The sequence below is a fragment of the Stylophora pistillata genome, chromosome 8 (assembly GCF_964205215.1).
Source record: "Stylophora pistillata chromosome 8, jaStyPist1.2, whole genome shotgun sequence".
NCBI lineage: Eukaryota > Metazoa > Cnidaria > Anthozoa > Scleractinia > Pocilloporidae > Stylophora > Stylophora pistillata.
This window is the reverse complement of record NC_142526.1, coordinates 26029069-26044104: the sequence shown is the minus strand read 5'-3', so window position 1 is coordinate 26044104 and position 15036 is coordinate 26029069. Positions and strand designations below refer to the sequence as shown.

Below are 15036 nucleotides of genomic sequence, written 5' to 3'. Positions count from 1 at the left end.
TCAACTGGGGCTGAGTGACTCTTCCAGTAATGGTATTGACAGTGGACCACCAAGCACGAGAACCCCTACCGGACATACCAGAATCCTGCTTGACAGCTTGTCGTTGATTTTCCCTAATAAGATGGTTGATTCTGTCCTCAAGGCCAACAGGGAGCGGTTTAGATCTCTTTTGCAACCTGTTCCTAAATTCCTTTGTGTTTTGTTTTTGTTTTCTTCACTTTCTATTCGTTTTGCAATCATTTACCTTTCACCTCAAAATGAGGCCAACTTTTTCTTTGGGTTTGCTCAATGCAAAATAGAATCACCTTTGGCAAACAAACAAACAAGCTACAAACAGTATAACTTGCCTTAACATGGAACAAAATGAGAACAACGTTTTCTTTGGGTTTGCACGATGCAAAATAGAATCACCTTTAGCAAAAAAAACAAACAAACAAACAAACAAGCTAGAAATAGTCAGTATAACTTATCTTAACATGGACGTTTTGCAAATGTTGATGCAAAGTGGTGTTTGATATGGCTTTGACCTTAATAGCCACAGTACGCGCGAACGATTATTCAGAAGTCTAAATATGTTAGATCCAACCATGAAAAATTTAGGCATTTTTAAAGTCGCTTTGTTGGGTTCAAAATTGTGACATCTCCCGATGACCGTAGCCATCCCAAAGACAAGGGAAACAGAGATGCATGGAAGTTGAGTTCTTGGAGATTCCTGTTGCGAATTACTATGATCTTGCCGCAAAATTACGCGACCAGCAAGGGGGGGGGGGGGGGGCTGTGTCTCATTTCAAAACTGAAGAAAGGCTTCCTGCCGGCTCCTCGTGTCTTCGACTTAATTTTCGATCCTTCTTTGCTTATCATTCGTCTTTTGTGCCACTTGTAAGCAGAACAGGGATTTAAACACTTTGCAGGATATCGTTATTGGTCACAGGTAACCTCGCCCTTTGTGCGACCGCCTCAAGTTACGTCGCATCCAGTGAAGTTCCGTCACCCCAAAGCATGGTTGCGTCACTCCCTCACCTTTTCAAACGAGACTTCTCGGAAATGAATATTTATGCACAGTGAAACTCAGAGTGGTTTTTTTTTTTTTTTTTTTTTTTTTTTTTTTTGATGAAAGAAAATACATGTTGATTGTAATCTGGAGTACTACAGAAAGAATCACCGCAAAACAATGTTTAAACATGTGAAAAAGACAGTTTCGATAGGAAAAACAATATTGACATCGCTTTCACAGAATAGGCCATTTTACAGTTCTGTGCTTGGTTGCCAAGCCTTTGATTTGGAGTGAGGCTGAAGGTGACCTTGCTGTGATAGAGACCAGCAGCTATTTAGCATGATAACAAAGTAATTTACATCTGAAAAGCAGCAACGTCTGTATCATAACAAGGTCACCCTTAGCCTCACTCCCATTCAAAGGCTTGGCAACCAAGCATGTAACTGTAAAATGGACAATTAGAAACGTTTAAACTGTCCGATTGCTGGGCACGGGAGGAAATGGATACAAAGATGAATAGATTTGTGGAATGGAGGACGGAGGACGGACCGATTGATAGACGCTTGGTTGTTCTTAATAATAATAATAATAATAATAATAATAATAATAATAATAATAATAACACCTTTATTTAGACACGATAATGTTTAAAGCTGAACAGCTTGTGGGGTCGTGTGTAAATCTAATTAAACTCTAAATTAAATAAATTCAAATGATGATGGTTTTTGAGGAGAGGGAAAACCGGAGTACCCGGAGAAAAACCTCTCGGAGCAGAGTAGAGAACCAACAAACTCAATCCACTTATGACGCCGGGTCCGGGAATCGAACCCCGGGAAAAATTGGTGGAAGGCGAGCGCTCTCACCACTACGCCAACCCTGAATTGTAATAAAGTGAGTTCCTTCCAAGCATAGCTCCAGTAAAAGCCGGTGCTCAATTTTCAATTTTTTTCTGCAGGGGTTTATTTTGTGAATTTATTTTAAATTTCACGCAATCAAGAAACTTTGATCAATATTCAATTCACTACCAATCCTCACCCGTCCCCTCTTTTTTCCGGAGATATTTGCGCGAGATCTGGGGTTAATAAGGAAGAAGTACTACATTTCAAAATGGCGACGAGGCCGACGTTTTTTATGAAACGAAACAGTGTCTCATGCCGCATTGTCTGGCTCTACTTAAAACAGGTGCGTATCAAAAATAAGTTTTCTTCAGATTAATGACTCGTCGAGAGAGACGTGTGTTTTGCTCTCTTGGGTGATCGCTTGGTCAGTCCAAATTTTCAACCACAGTTTTCCTCAAAACTCCAATAAAGGCACTTTTTCTACGGCTCTACTTCTTTTCTGATGGCTAGAATTAAGAATTTTCTATAGCGAAACAGTTAGAAGGTTAACTGACTTTGGAACCTCAACCGTTGAACTTCCTTTATTTGATGATAGATTCTCTCATCTATCTGCTACCAGCTCACCGTGAATTTCCTTGTAAAATGTACCAAGTTAAGAAAATTTGGACAAACATCAACGAAAACTACATATAAAATGATAGTTTCCTCTTCTAGAAAAATGATAGAATATCATTTCTACGAATTGATAACTATGAACTAAGCTAAAGATTTTGACATGACAGTTAGGAAGATGTTAAAATTAACTTAGGCCCTGTTTACAAGCAGGTAGGGTAACCCTAATGCTAGGGTTACCCTGGCAGGAGGGTTACCCTAACGCTCCCACATTTCTTCTTTTTTTCATCGACGTGTTTACAAGGCAGCTGGGGTTACCCTAGCTGCCTCGTAAACGCTCTGCTGGGGATAACTCGCCATCCCGGGAAAACTTTTTACTTGTTTCCAGACCCTTTGAACATTGATAACAATGCATGCGGTTACCAAACATAGGTAAGTTGTCCCGGGTGGTAGGGTAACCCTACCTGTGAAATTTTGCTTGTAAACCTGGGCTATCTTTGACCCTCCTGCTAGGGTAACCCTAGCACAAGGGTTACCCTCCTTGCTTGTAAACAGGGCCTTAGTTAGTGATTTTGTCATAATGCTTCAAGGACGATCATATGGATTGTGTATTTTGTTACTTATTGGTTTTTCAGATTGTCCACCTGGTTGCATTGTAAACTTTATTATATCTTATTGGTTATTATTAATTGTCTTTCTAACTTAGAATGGAATTCCAGTTATGATGGTTGATTTGGATGAGAGTAAGCCTTCAGATTTTGAAAGAAGAAGCCCCCTTGGCACTGTGCCATTATTGCAAGATGGTGACCATAATATTTATGGGAGGTAAACTTTTATCATAAGGCTCATCTTTACTAGGCGGCTAGAAGGGTTTTAGATTGAAGAGCCTCTATTCTCAGTGGGGAAAAATTTGATCCATGAATAGCTGAGGTTTAGAAATATTTACCAATTGAAAATATACCTTCGACTTGGAAAATGTATCTCCTACTGTATCACAATTTTTTGACACAATCTACTCAATGATAATGAAACCAATTACACAAGTAACCTGAGTTATCACGAGCATTATAGGTGTGTGTCAGTCACACTGCCAATATATATGTTTTTAGGCCAGCTTAGCTGGAGTCATAGTCAAATGAGCATTAGGGCCTCCTATTCAGTGATGGAACTGGGAGGATCAAGTTTCAGGAGCAACTTAACACTGTCTTATGTTTCCTTCTTTTTATGTTTAATTTTTTTTCCATAAAGTCGTAGTAGTAGCAAGTATGATAAATATTGTAAGAAATAAACAAATTTTTTGAGAGACATGTTTTGGCATGCTTATGCCATCTTCAATCAATGAGTAACAGAATGTGAGTAATTATATGATTTAGACAATTTTATTCATCCACTTGTCTGTTATATGATTACTCACGTTCTGTTACTCATTGATTGAAGATGGCATAAGCATGCCGAAACATGTCTCTCAAAAAAATTGTCTATTTCTTACAATTTTTAATTTTTTTTATTATTTCTCTTTATAGCCAAGCTATAGTCTATTACTTGGCAGAGAAATACACAAACTATGCAGGTTTTGGAAAAGACAATGAAAGACTACTGATAGAGTCGGTCATTAACTGGGCTGCCACTACATTACTGAGGTATTATACAGTACTAGATGAGGTTCATTTTTCTAAAATCGTCAGCTGTCCAATGTATTCCACTCTGTACATAAAAATTATATAAAAAAAGACAAAGTCATGCTCTTTGCTCACTTTGGTGACCCATAAATTTATTGGCAAGGTGTAAAATTAGATCCCCTCCCAAAATGGTTTACCCTGCATTAGAAATTTCTAACACAAAAAAAATATGTTTTATAGCAGAAAGGGCTGTAGCTAGGGAAAATTAGTATGCAGGTTAAGAATAGAACTGAACCAGCTCAAGGAGAGTTTGACTCTCATTTTTTTGCAACCCCTGCCACCAACTGAAGCTTCATGCTTACATGACTACAAATCCAGGTTATTGAAGGAGGGCACGGCAAGCAAGTACCCTTTCCAATGTTGTAGATAAATGTTCCAATTGATCTGTTTGATCTCTTTGTTCTGTTCAATCTGTTTAATTAGTATTATCTGACTCTTATGATCAGGTATGTTTGACTAAAACAGCAAAACAAGATTTGAATAAAGGGTACCCTGTAGTAAATGAAATGAAACAAATCAAAATACTACTCGTGAAAATTTGTAGGACTAATTGAAACAACAGCAAGCAACAAACTTGTGGGCAGGTAGTGTAGACCATAATACACAAACTAAATACTTCATCAACTGATCTGTTTCTATAATGAAACCATTTTTCATAGGGATGTTGGAAACAATTATGTCTTCCCAAGCTTAAACTGGCCAGAAGTTGCCTTGGCCAAGGGAAAAAACTCATCTCTAGTAGAATTTGGCAAGAATGAGGTGATCTTTCACCTGGATGTCTTAGAAAAACACTATCTGTCTCACCATGAGTTCCTCTGTGGTAACTCATCCACCATTGCAGATTGCTGGGTTGCTGTAGTCCTCTCTTTGTTGGAGCTGGTGAGTTTTGACCTAACACCCTGGCCAAGGCTGAGGTCATGGATGTGCAGTATGAAGTCCAATGGTGATTATGTGGATGTCAGTTATAATCACGAAGAAATGGTTCGGAAGAGTTTGTATAGTTTGAATGGCAGTGCCTCAGATCTGAAGACCGTGGGTGATGGGAATCTCACCTAATTGCTTGAACATATTTCTCTACAAACAGCTTAAAGCATACTTCATTTATTAGGAACTTATTTATTGCCTCAAAGGTTGTTTCATTAATGTAAATATAAACTACTAGCAGTCTGCTGTTATCTTGACAAAAAAGGGAGAAACATCCTCCTGTGGTAAAAAGATTTGTAACAAGAGATCGGGACAGGATGCAGACAGGATAGGGTGCGTTTGAACGTGGTCCCTTCTTGCCATACCTTGTTATTCATTTCCTTGCTCTTTACACTCCTTGAACTGCAGAGAGATCCTGGCTAATTTCATGTTTAGTGGGTAATATTCTTTTTTTGTTTTCTGATAGAGGGGTTTGATTTCTTACACCCAGTTAAAGACTTTGAACTCACATTTTTTTAATCTTGCACGAAAATTCTATCTTTTTTGCGGAATATTTTTACGGTATATTTTTACGGTGTGAACTCAGTGAAGGGGCACTGCTTTGAGCGACGACCAGAGATTAATAATACTCTGAAAGAGTTCGGCCCCTGTCACTAAAACTACGAGATGAAAGTTGCCCAAAGGAACCTTAATTGTGCTTTTTCGCGTAGTCCTATGTTCCACTTGGGTTTTTTTTTTTTCGAGGGATGGGGGAAAAGGATTTTGCTAGATTAGTTAGTAATAGCATTTCTGCATTTGAAATGAGGGCTCAAGAATGGTTAGAGGTGTAAGAACAATTATCACTTCAACATTATTATATTATTATTATTATTATTATTATTATTATTATTATTATTATACATACTTTATTTAAGGTATCAAAGAATAAATTAGGTCCCTGGCTTTTCCTGACTATGATAGACGAGTTCGCGATCACCAACGCCCCCCTATGGAAATTTGTCGACGATACGACGGCCTCAGAAGTTGTGAAGAAAGGTCACCCCAGTGGAGCTCAAAATACCACGAACCAAGTAATAGGGTGGTCGAAGAAAAACAGGCTTAAACTAAACACAGACAAATGCAAAGAGCTGCGAATTGGTTTCCCTTCAGTTCAAAGGGATTTCGATCCAGTTTCAATAGATGGTAAACACATGAAATTGGTTAAACAAGCCATAGTCAGCCTATGAACAAGCCAAACACTTGGGTGTTATCATCTCCGAAGATTTGAAATGGAACGCTCACATAACTGAGATTACCAAGAAAGCAGCAAAGAGAACCTATTTCCTGGTTCAGCTAAAAAGAGCTCACGTTCCACCAAAAGACCTTTGCCTCTTTTATACGGCATGTGTACGATCCGTAATCGATTATGCAGCACAAGTTTTTCATTACTCTCTCCCAATATTTTTGCTTTTCTCGAGAGGAACCCTATTCCCCTATTGCAGGTGATGGTTGTGGCGATCTGGATATTTCCTCTCTATAATTAACAAATGGTAAACACCACAGCGTACACTATTGAGTCATGGATGCACGCGGGAGGTTGCTAAGCACGAAAGAAGCGTAAGAGTCGCTCGATGCGATAGCCGAGAGCGACTCTAGCTTCTTGAGTGCTTAGCAAACCTCCCAAGTGCATCCATAACTCAATAGTGTACGCTGTGGTGTTTACCATTTGTTTTATAACATAACATTAACACATTGTAGCTAAAGAGTTCCCTTTTGTTTAACAAACCTAATTACGTGACCAGAAAAAAACAAGCGCGCGCGGAAAAATAGTCTTTGCATTTGCTCACGTCAGCAGCGTACACCCATGGGCAAATGGGGGACGCTAAATTGACCAATCAGAGCGCGCGTTTTACTTTGGTTATGTTATAATTAACAATTATTCCACGAGTGCGCATTGGATATGCGATGATAGATAGCCAACGAGGCGCTACGCGCCGAGTTGGCTATAATCATCTCATATCCAACAAGCGCGAGTGGAATAATTGTTTTATTAAAAACGTTAAATTAAATTATTAAATTTTGTTAAATTTTTAGCTCCCTTTTAATTTTAAGCTGACACGTACGCTTACCATATTTGTAGAGTATGGTATATTGGCTGATATACCATAATGGCTAAGCCAATAAAAAGTCTTGAATTGCATTATCCAATGATCTAGTTTTTAATAATTAACAATTATTCCACGAGAGCGCGTTGGATATGAGATGATGGATAGCCAACGAGGCGCGTAGCGCCGAGTTGGCTATAATCATCTCATATCCAACAAACGCGAGTGGGTTAATTTTATTAAAAACGCTGCATTAAATTATTAAATTTTATTAAATTTTTAGCTCTCTTTTAATTTTAAGCTGACACGTACGCTTACCATGTTTATAGATTATGGTATATTGGCTCATATACCATAATGGCTAAGCCAATAAAAAGTCTTGAATTGCATTATCCAATGATCTAGTTTTTAATAATTAACAATTATTCCACGAGCGCGCGCTGGATATGAGATGATAGATAGCCAACGAGGCGCTACGCGCCTCGTTGGCTATAATCATCTCATATCCAACAAGCACGAGTGGAGTAATTGTTTTATTAAAAAAAAGCCCCCAAGATATAGGACAAATCTTCTCGACTTTATTTTGTAAGAAGGAACCGGATGTTACAATGTACAGATTTTAGATCATGGTATATTGGCTCATATACCATAATGGCTAAGCCAATAAAAAATCTTGAATTGCATTATCCAATAATCCAGTTTTTAATAATAACTATTGTTGACCTTCAATAAGCCAATATTTTTGCTTTTCTTGAGAGGAACCCTATTCCCCTATTACAGGTGATCTTTGTGGCGATCTGGATATTTCCTCTCTATAATCCTAAATAGAACACAAATTCCATTGTCCAGTGCCTTTCTAGCCCTCTCATGGGCTAATCTTTACAGCTCTTCGGCAAGAATCATCCATTCTAGATTTCAGTGTCACGGTCTCCTATAAAATTATTCATTATTCAGAATATCTGACAAGGCTGGCGAATTGCAAACTTCCCTCTAGGAGCGTAAAATATTTTGACGGAAAACAGTTAACTGTAGGCATTCTTACTCGCGCACATGATGTACAGATGTGATGTAAGAGTGCGCTTTGCCTCGGGACGCAGCTTGGTTTACTTGAGCTACAATTGTACGTAGACGTTTTCTCTTAACAGCCTATGTCTTTGTTTCCCTTTCCCTAAAATATCCCACCTATTCAGTATAGAGGTTACTGATGTCCTCATCAGGCGGCTGTATTCAACATTGTTTGCGATGGAGGAGGGGAAGTTCACGGATATGATTAACTTTTTTCGTAAAAAAATTGAAGGTACTTAACGAGGACCTTGAACGATATTTTCCTGGCTTGTCAAGTACTGTTTGTCGCTACTTTTTTCGTCATCAAGAGTTTTATATGCTCACGTTACCGAGCAAGTAGCTCGTTGAAGGGTCGTTGAAACCAGCAACTTATCTCCAAATTTCGTCCTCGCTCAGCTATGGTCTGACCAATGTCAGCTCTGGTTGCGTTTAAACGCTACATAGTGTTTCAGCTTGTTTTTAACTTGTTCCGTTCTATTGCATTTCCTATTTTTGAATGGGTGTAAAAAGTAAGTTATACACTGCATTCAAACGAGGTGCAAATTAACGACTGCTCACGCTTTGCTATTATTTGCCCCTTTCTTGTTGTTATGTTTATAAAAGTAAACGAATGACCTGACAAATAAACCGAAAAAAGTTTAAGTTTAGGACCAGCGAGGTTCTTTCGAGCCGAGAGGAAACGGGTCTAGCAGCTTTTATTTCACTTCTTTAAAGTAGTAGCTAAATAAAGTAGCTAAAACTTCCTTACAACGACAACGCCATTCCAATACCTTCTTTCTTTTTGACACTTACTGAATTGGTTACTTTGAACTGCGCCGGCCGTATGCAGCTCCACCGGCCGGCCGTATGCAACTCCGCCGGCCGGCCCGGCCATATGCAGCCACAACTAAACCTTTTGAAAATAATTTTCAGTTCGAGAGAACAGGCAATATCTGGAGTTAGTCAATTCAGACTTTTGGTCTTGCGAGAATGATTCTTTCTTCGACTTACCAACCTCGCCAATGGCTTTGCTGAGCTCAGCAATGATTAAAACAGTGGACATTTTGCTGAAGTTTCCTTAGCGGAGCACTGAGTTCTCGAGTATATACCTCGACGACGATAATTCTGCTTCAGGGAAGATTTTGCTGAGCCTCCCTTTTTAAAGGATTTTGGAGGCGGTCAGAGAAAGGAGACGGCAGACTGAAGGCAGTGCTTTGCCGTATAAATTTCCTAACCACTGAAAAAGAAATTTTCTTCAAAAATTTTTTTTTCCATTTGGAATGAACCGATTTCTCATGCATTGAATCGTTCGTGAAATGTGCAGACACGGTTGTATATATCAATAATATGTAAGACCCCCTTCATTACTACCCTTAAATTCACAGCACAAAAACAACCACACCGAGAAAAGTAATAGCAACAACAACAATTCAGATACCAACAAAAAAAGTCCTGTAGTTGTGCAAATGCCGACTGATGAATTAACATTTAGGTGCATAGGAATCTTTTAAAGACGCCTCAGTAGCAACTGATGAGCCGTAGGAAGGATTGAACACTTTCATTTTCTTCTCGGAAAGCTCGTAGCCATTTCAGTGATAGCGGCTTGCTCAACAAGAATCTTTTTTTTAAATCGCAATTTGAGGCGAATCCGAAGCTTCTCATTAAAAAAACGCGCGCACACAGATGCAACGAAGAAAAAAAAACACATACCGGGTTAGACTTTCTCAAAGTCCGTTTTATGCCTGTCCCTATTGTGCTCGGCAACTTTTGAGCAACTTTTGGCGTTCGGAGCATTTTTTTGCGGTTCTAACAACCTAGTGCAATTTTTATTACTTTTTGAGCAATGTTTTAACAATATATAGGTTTGGAGCACATACCAAGCTCGAAAAAGCTCAATCAGTCGCTATCGACAGGGAAGTTTCCTTCACCCTTGAAGTTGTCACATGTTCGTCCACGTCTGAAAAAGGACAATCTTGACAATGAGAATTTTAAGAACTATCGTCCGGTGGCTAATATTCCCTTTCTTAGCAAAGTTACTGAGAAGGTAGCAGCAACACAAGTATACAACTATCTTGAATCTTACAACCGTTGCTACCCACTATGCAGTCTGCGTATAGGAAACACCATTCTACGGAGACAACTTTGCTCCGTCTGACGAACGACATTCTGAGAACGATTGACCGCCGTCGAGATATAGTATTAGTCCTTCTTGATCTATCGGCGGCTTTTTACACCACTGACCATGTGATCCTGGTGGAAAGACTCGAATCCTACTTTGGTTTCTCACAACTGACGCTGAACTGGTTCAGTTTAAATCGAACCTTGAAAACCGTCGTCAATCAATAATTCAGTATTAGAGATCAAGTGTCCACTCCTCGCGCTCTTCGTTATGGTGTCCCACAAGGTCCCATACTTGGACCCCTACTTTTCACCCTGTATATTGCCCCTCTGCGAGATGTCATTGCTCGCCACAATCTCGAATCTTTGTTTTACGCCGACGACACTCAATTATATATTACTACCGATCCCGCAAATCAGGCCCCGTCTATGACTGCCCTCCAAACGGCTGCATTGAGGACGTAATGCGATGGAATACCCAAAATATGCTAAGAAGTAATGATGAAAAGACTGAACTTATTTTATTCACCTCCCGATTTACCAAGACACCTAACATTGAGAAGCTCTTTTTTGACAGTTCCGTCATTGAACTAACTAAGAAAGTCCGTGATCTTGGTGTTATTTTAGATAAAAATCTATCACAGACATACCACATTAATGAGACCTGCAGAAAAGGAACTAATGCCATCAGATCCATAGGGCGCATTCGTACTGATACCTCACTAATGAAAACCTTAAACTATTAGTCAATGCTCTCGTAATATCACGACTGGACTACTGTAACAGTATCCTCTATGGTCTACCGAAACGGGAACTCGACAAACTCCAGAGAGTTCAAAACGCTGCAGCACGTCTTATTACCGGATCTAAAAAATATGATCACATCAAACCTGCTCTTCAAAAACTACACTGGCTGCCAATTGAATCACGTATAATATTTAAAGTTATTCTTATTACTTTTAAGATTCTTCATGGACTTGCTCCGGTCTATTTGTCGTCCCTGTTACAAGAATATCATCCACCACGTACTCCACGTTCATCTTCCAAATCACTTCTTACTGCCCCCACTATAAATTCTGTGACATACGGTGAACGTACGTTCTCCTTCCATGCACCTACATTATGGAATACTCTTCCTGATTCTCTTAAATCTGCAGCTTCTCTTTTGTCTTTTAAATGTTCCCTTAAAATATTCCTATTCCGCAAATTTTATTTTTAGTATTGTGAAACACTACATAGGTTTTTATCCCATTTAACTTTATTTTTGTTAGTGTAGGTAATACTGACTGTTAGTATCATTGTTATATTTTATTTTTATTATGCTATGTAAGCACATTGAGATTCTTAAATGCGCTCATAAAAACCTTACTATTGTTCTCAAAAAAGAAAATTTAAATTTACAAGACATGTTTCGACATTCGCACGTCATCTTCAGTTGCATGTGAGCTTTTAACGGTTTTATATTAACGGTTGAATATTAAATACGCGAAAAATTAAAATAGCTCGCCCATAACTGGACCAAAAAAAAAATAATAATGATATAAATAAATACATAAAAGACAAAAGGAACAACATAATTAAATGGAAAGAGACAAATCTAGATGCTTCAATTGCTGATTAAGAATGGGTTTTACCACCTTAATATGCAATGCTTCTTTGATCTTAATTTGGAATTTTGAGGCGGCAGAATCTAAGATCGTGAAACATTCTGTATCACAAGAGTCAAGACAGGCCCTTGATGATTGCAGGTGCCGATAAATATGCGAAGACTTGTCCGACAAGAGGTGCTCACGAACTCGTGTACAAATGTGGCGAGTGGTCTCACCAATTAATGTAACTGGCATTACAGCCATTTATCGGCACACGAAAATTTATAAACGACACGCGAACGTAGACCTAACGGTACTGAATCTTTCACACTGAACATGTTTCTGAGTTTGAACGTACTGAAGACTAACTTAACATCTAAATCAGCTTTACAATAACGTTTGAGTAGTTGCCTTAACTTAGTCTGTGCGATTTTTGAAAACCGGCCAACATAAGGAAGTTTCTAATAGTGCGAAGAAGGTTTTCTGGAGTCAGATGAGGCGTTCTGCCCAGTAAGACAAGGATTATTTTTCTTAGCTAGATATCTGTAAATGATCCCGTCTATGACCCAAGATGGAAAATAGTTTTTACGTAGCAAGAAAATAAGCTTCGTAAAATCCAGATGAAAACCAGCCCAGGAATTATTGATTATATATAATCTGTCAACCAATGTTCTGACTAAGCCCAGTTTGTAAATCAAAGAGGCGAAGCTGAAATAATTAGTAAGAAGACCAGTAAACGTCTTCTTGCGATATACACTGGTGACGATGGATGGATGACTGTTGTATAACAATACAGGGGTTTCAATAACATTCATTATTAAAAACTGGATCATTGGATAATGCAATTCAAGACTTTTTATTGGCTCAGCCATTATGGTATATGAGCCAATATACCATAATCTAATTTCTGTACATTGTTAAATCCGGTTTCTTCTCACAAAATAAAGTCGAGAAGATTCTTGGGGGCGTTTTTTTAATAAAACAATTATTCCACTCTCGCTTGTTGGATATGAGATGATTATAGCCAACGAGGCGCGTAGCGCTTCGTTGGCTATCTATCATCGCATATCCAACGCGCGCTCGTGGAATAATTGTTAATTATAAGCGGCCACTGAAGGTTTAATAGGCGGCTGTGACCACTAAAATCACTTTTAATTTTCATGAATGAAATCCAAACAGACGGCGGTAAGAGGTCCAACAGGCGGCGGTAAACCACCGATAACCGAATTTTATTGAAACCCCTGCAATATATCTAGAAACGATAATTTCTTATCAATTTCCCTGTCCATTGTGAAACAAATACCAGGGTGGGTGCCTGGTGTTGACAAAATCAAATATCACGAGCGCGTCCTCCTCGCTATCGAACAAACAAAAGGTGTCATCAACATAGCGTCTGTAGAACAGAACTTTAGAGGATGAATAGTTATCTAGCCAGTTTTTTTCATGATGTCCCATAAAGAAGTTTGCAAGTACTGGAGCGAGCGGGGACCCCATGGCAACCCCATCTATTTGATCATAAAACACACCGCCCCTAAATAAGAAACCGGTCTCTGCTGTTGCGAAGGTAAAAAGCATTTTTAGGTCAACGACGTTTATCTTAAGACCAGGGTTACCTTGATAAATGTATGTGATCGCTAGATCAATGCATTTATCAAGAGGTATACTAGTGAACAACCTCTAAACATCGAAAGAGACCGTGAACTTAACTGAGGTTGATTTCATGTACAAAAGAAAACGTGTCGCGGACGTTGTATACACGCGGGACATGTGGCTCTAAACTTACTATTATTTATTGATATAGTAAGAAGTAGACAACGTTTTTGAGAGACATGTTTCGGCATGCTTATGCCATCTTCAATCAATGAGTAACTGAACATGAGTAATTATATAACAGATAAATAGATGAATAAAATATTTACAGTATGATGTAATACAAAAGTGGGTACTAATTACAACGTGACACCAAACATCAAAGGTGTGAACTAAAACGCTAGAAAAGTGTTATAATGCTGTAATTGTTTGTTAAGTTCAGGTTTGATCTTATTTTAATAAAAAGCTTTTTGGAGTTTTAAATCAATTGAGTTGTTAGCAGAATCCAAAAAACTAAAGCAAGAAAGGGAGTATTTGTTCTCACAAGAAGGAGATGTGTTGAAATGCTTTAAAATATGCGATTTTTTAAATATTTTTTTAAATATTTACAGTATGATGTAATACAAAAGTGGGTACTAATTACAACGTGACACCAAACATCAAAGGTGTGAACTAAAACGCTAGAAAAGTGTTATAATGCTGTAATTGTTTGTTAAGTTCAGGTTTGATCTTATTTTAATACAAAGCTTTTTTGAGTTTTAAATCAATTGAGTTGTTAGCAGAATCCAAAAAACTAAAACAAGAAAGGGAGTATTTGTTCTTACAAGAAGGAGATGTGTTGAAATGCTTAAAAATATGCGAGTTTTTATCGCTTTCCGTGTGCTCCTTTATCCTAGTAGAGAAGTGGCGACTAGTTTCGCCAATATAACGGGAATTACATCGCGCACAAGAAAATTGATAAACTACTATGGATTTTAGAGCAACAGGAGTACGATCTTTAACACGGAACATGTTTTTAATTTTAAAAGAAGTGAAAACTAGTTTGATATTTAGGTCCGATTTACATAAGCGCTTAGTGAGTTGCCGGAGTTTAAGGTTCGCTATTTTAGAATAATAGCCGACTAAAGAGAGTTTAAAGTAACGTGTATTATTGTCATCAATGTTCCGGCTATTTTGAGTGGAGGACCCGTCAAGATACCGCTTGAAAGTTCTTTCTTTCTCTTTCGGTCTCTTTCAAGCGGTATCTTGACGGGTCCTCCTCTTAAAATACCCGGAACATTGAGTGACAGTAATACACATTACTTTAAACTCCCTTTTGTCGGCTATTATTCTAAAACGGCTTGAAAGTTCTTTCAATAATACCTCTTTCAACAACACCTCTTCCGGCCTTCAAAAAGATCTTAAGAAACTTTCCGACACTTTAAAACGTAATTCTTTTCCTTCGCATATTATCGGAAAGAACAAGCGGTATCTTGACGGGTCCTCCTCTCAAAATAGCGGGAACATTGATAACAATAATAGGTGGTTTGCACGTTACGTCATTGCCGCCATGTTGGTGGACGC

The 15036-nt window shown here is 38.4% G+C and overlaps 1 protein-coding gene across 1 annotated transcript; it reads left to right on the top strand.

Annotated features, from left to right (window-relative positions):
* The first annotated feature begins 2063 nt into the window (after window positions 1-2063).
* On the top strand, window positions 2064-5397 carry LOC111335414 (glutathione S-transferase 1). The gene is made up of 4 exons (XM_088731012.1): window positions 2064-2176; window positions 3152-3270; window positions 3969-4085; window positions 4784-5397. The coding sequence occupies exons 1-4, from the start codon at window positions 2102-2104 to the stop codon at window positions 5178-5180; spliced, it is 708 nt and encodes a 235-aa protein (XP_088587138.1). The 5' UTR covers window positions 2064-2101; the 3' UTR covers window positions 5181-5397.
* Window positions 5398-15036: the final 9639 nt, after the last annotated feature.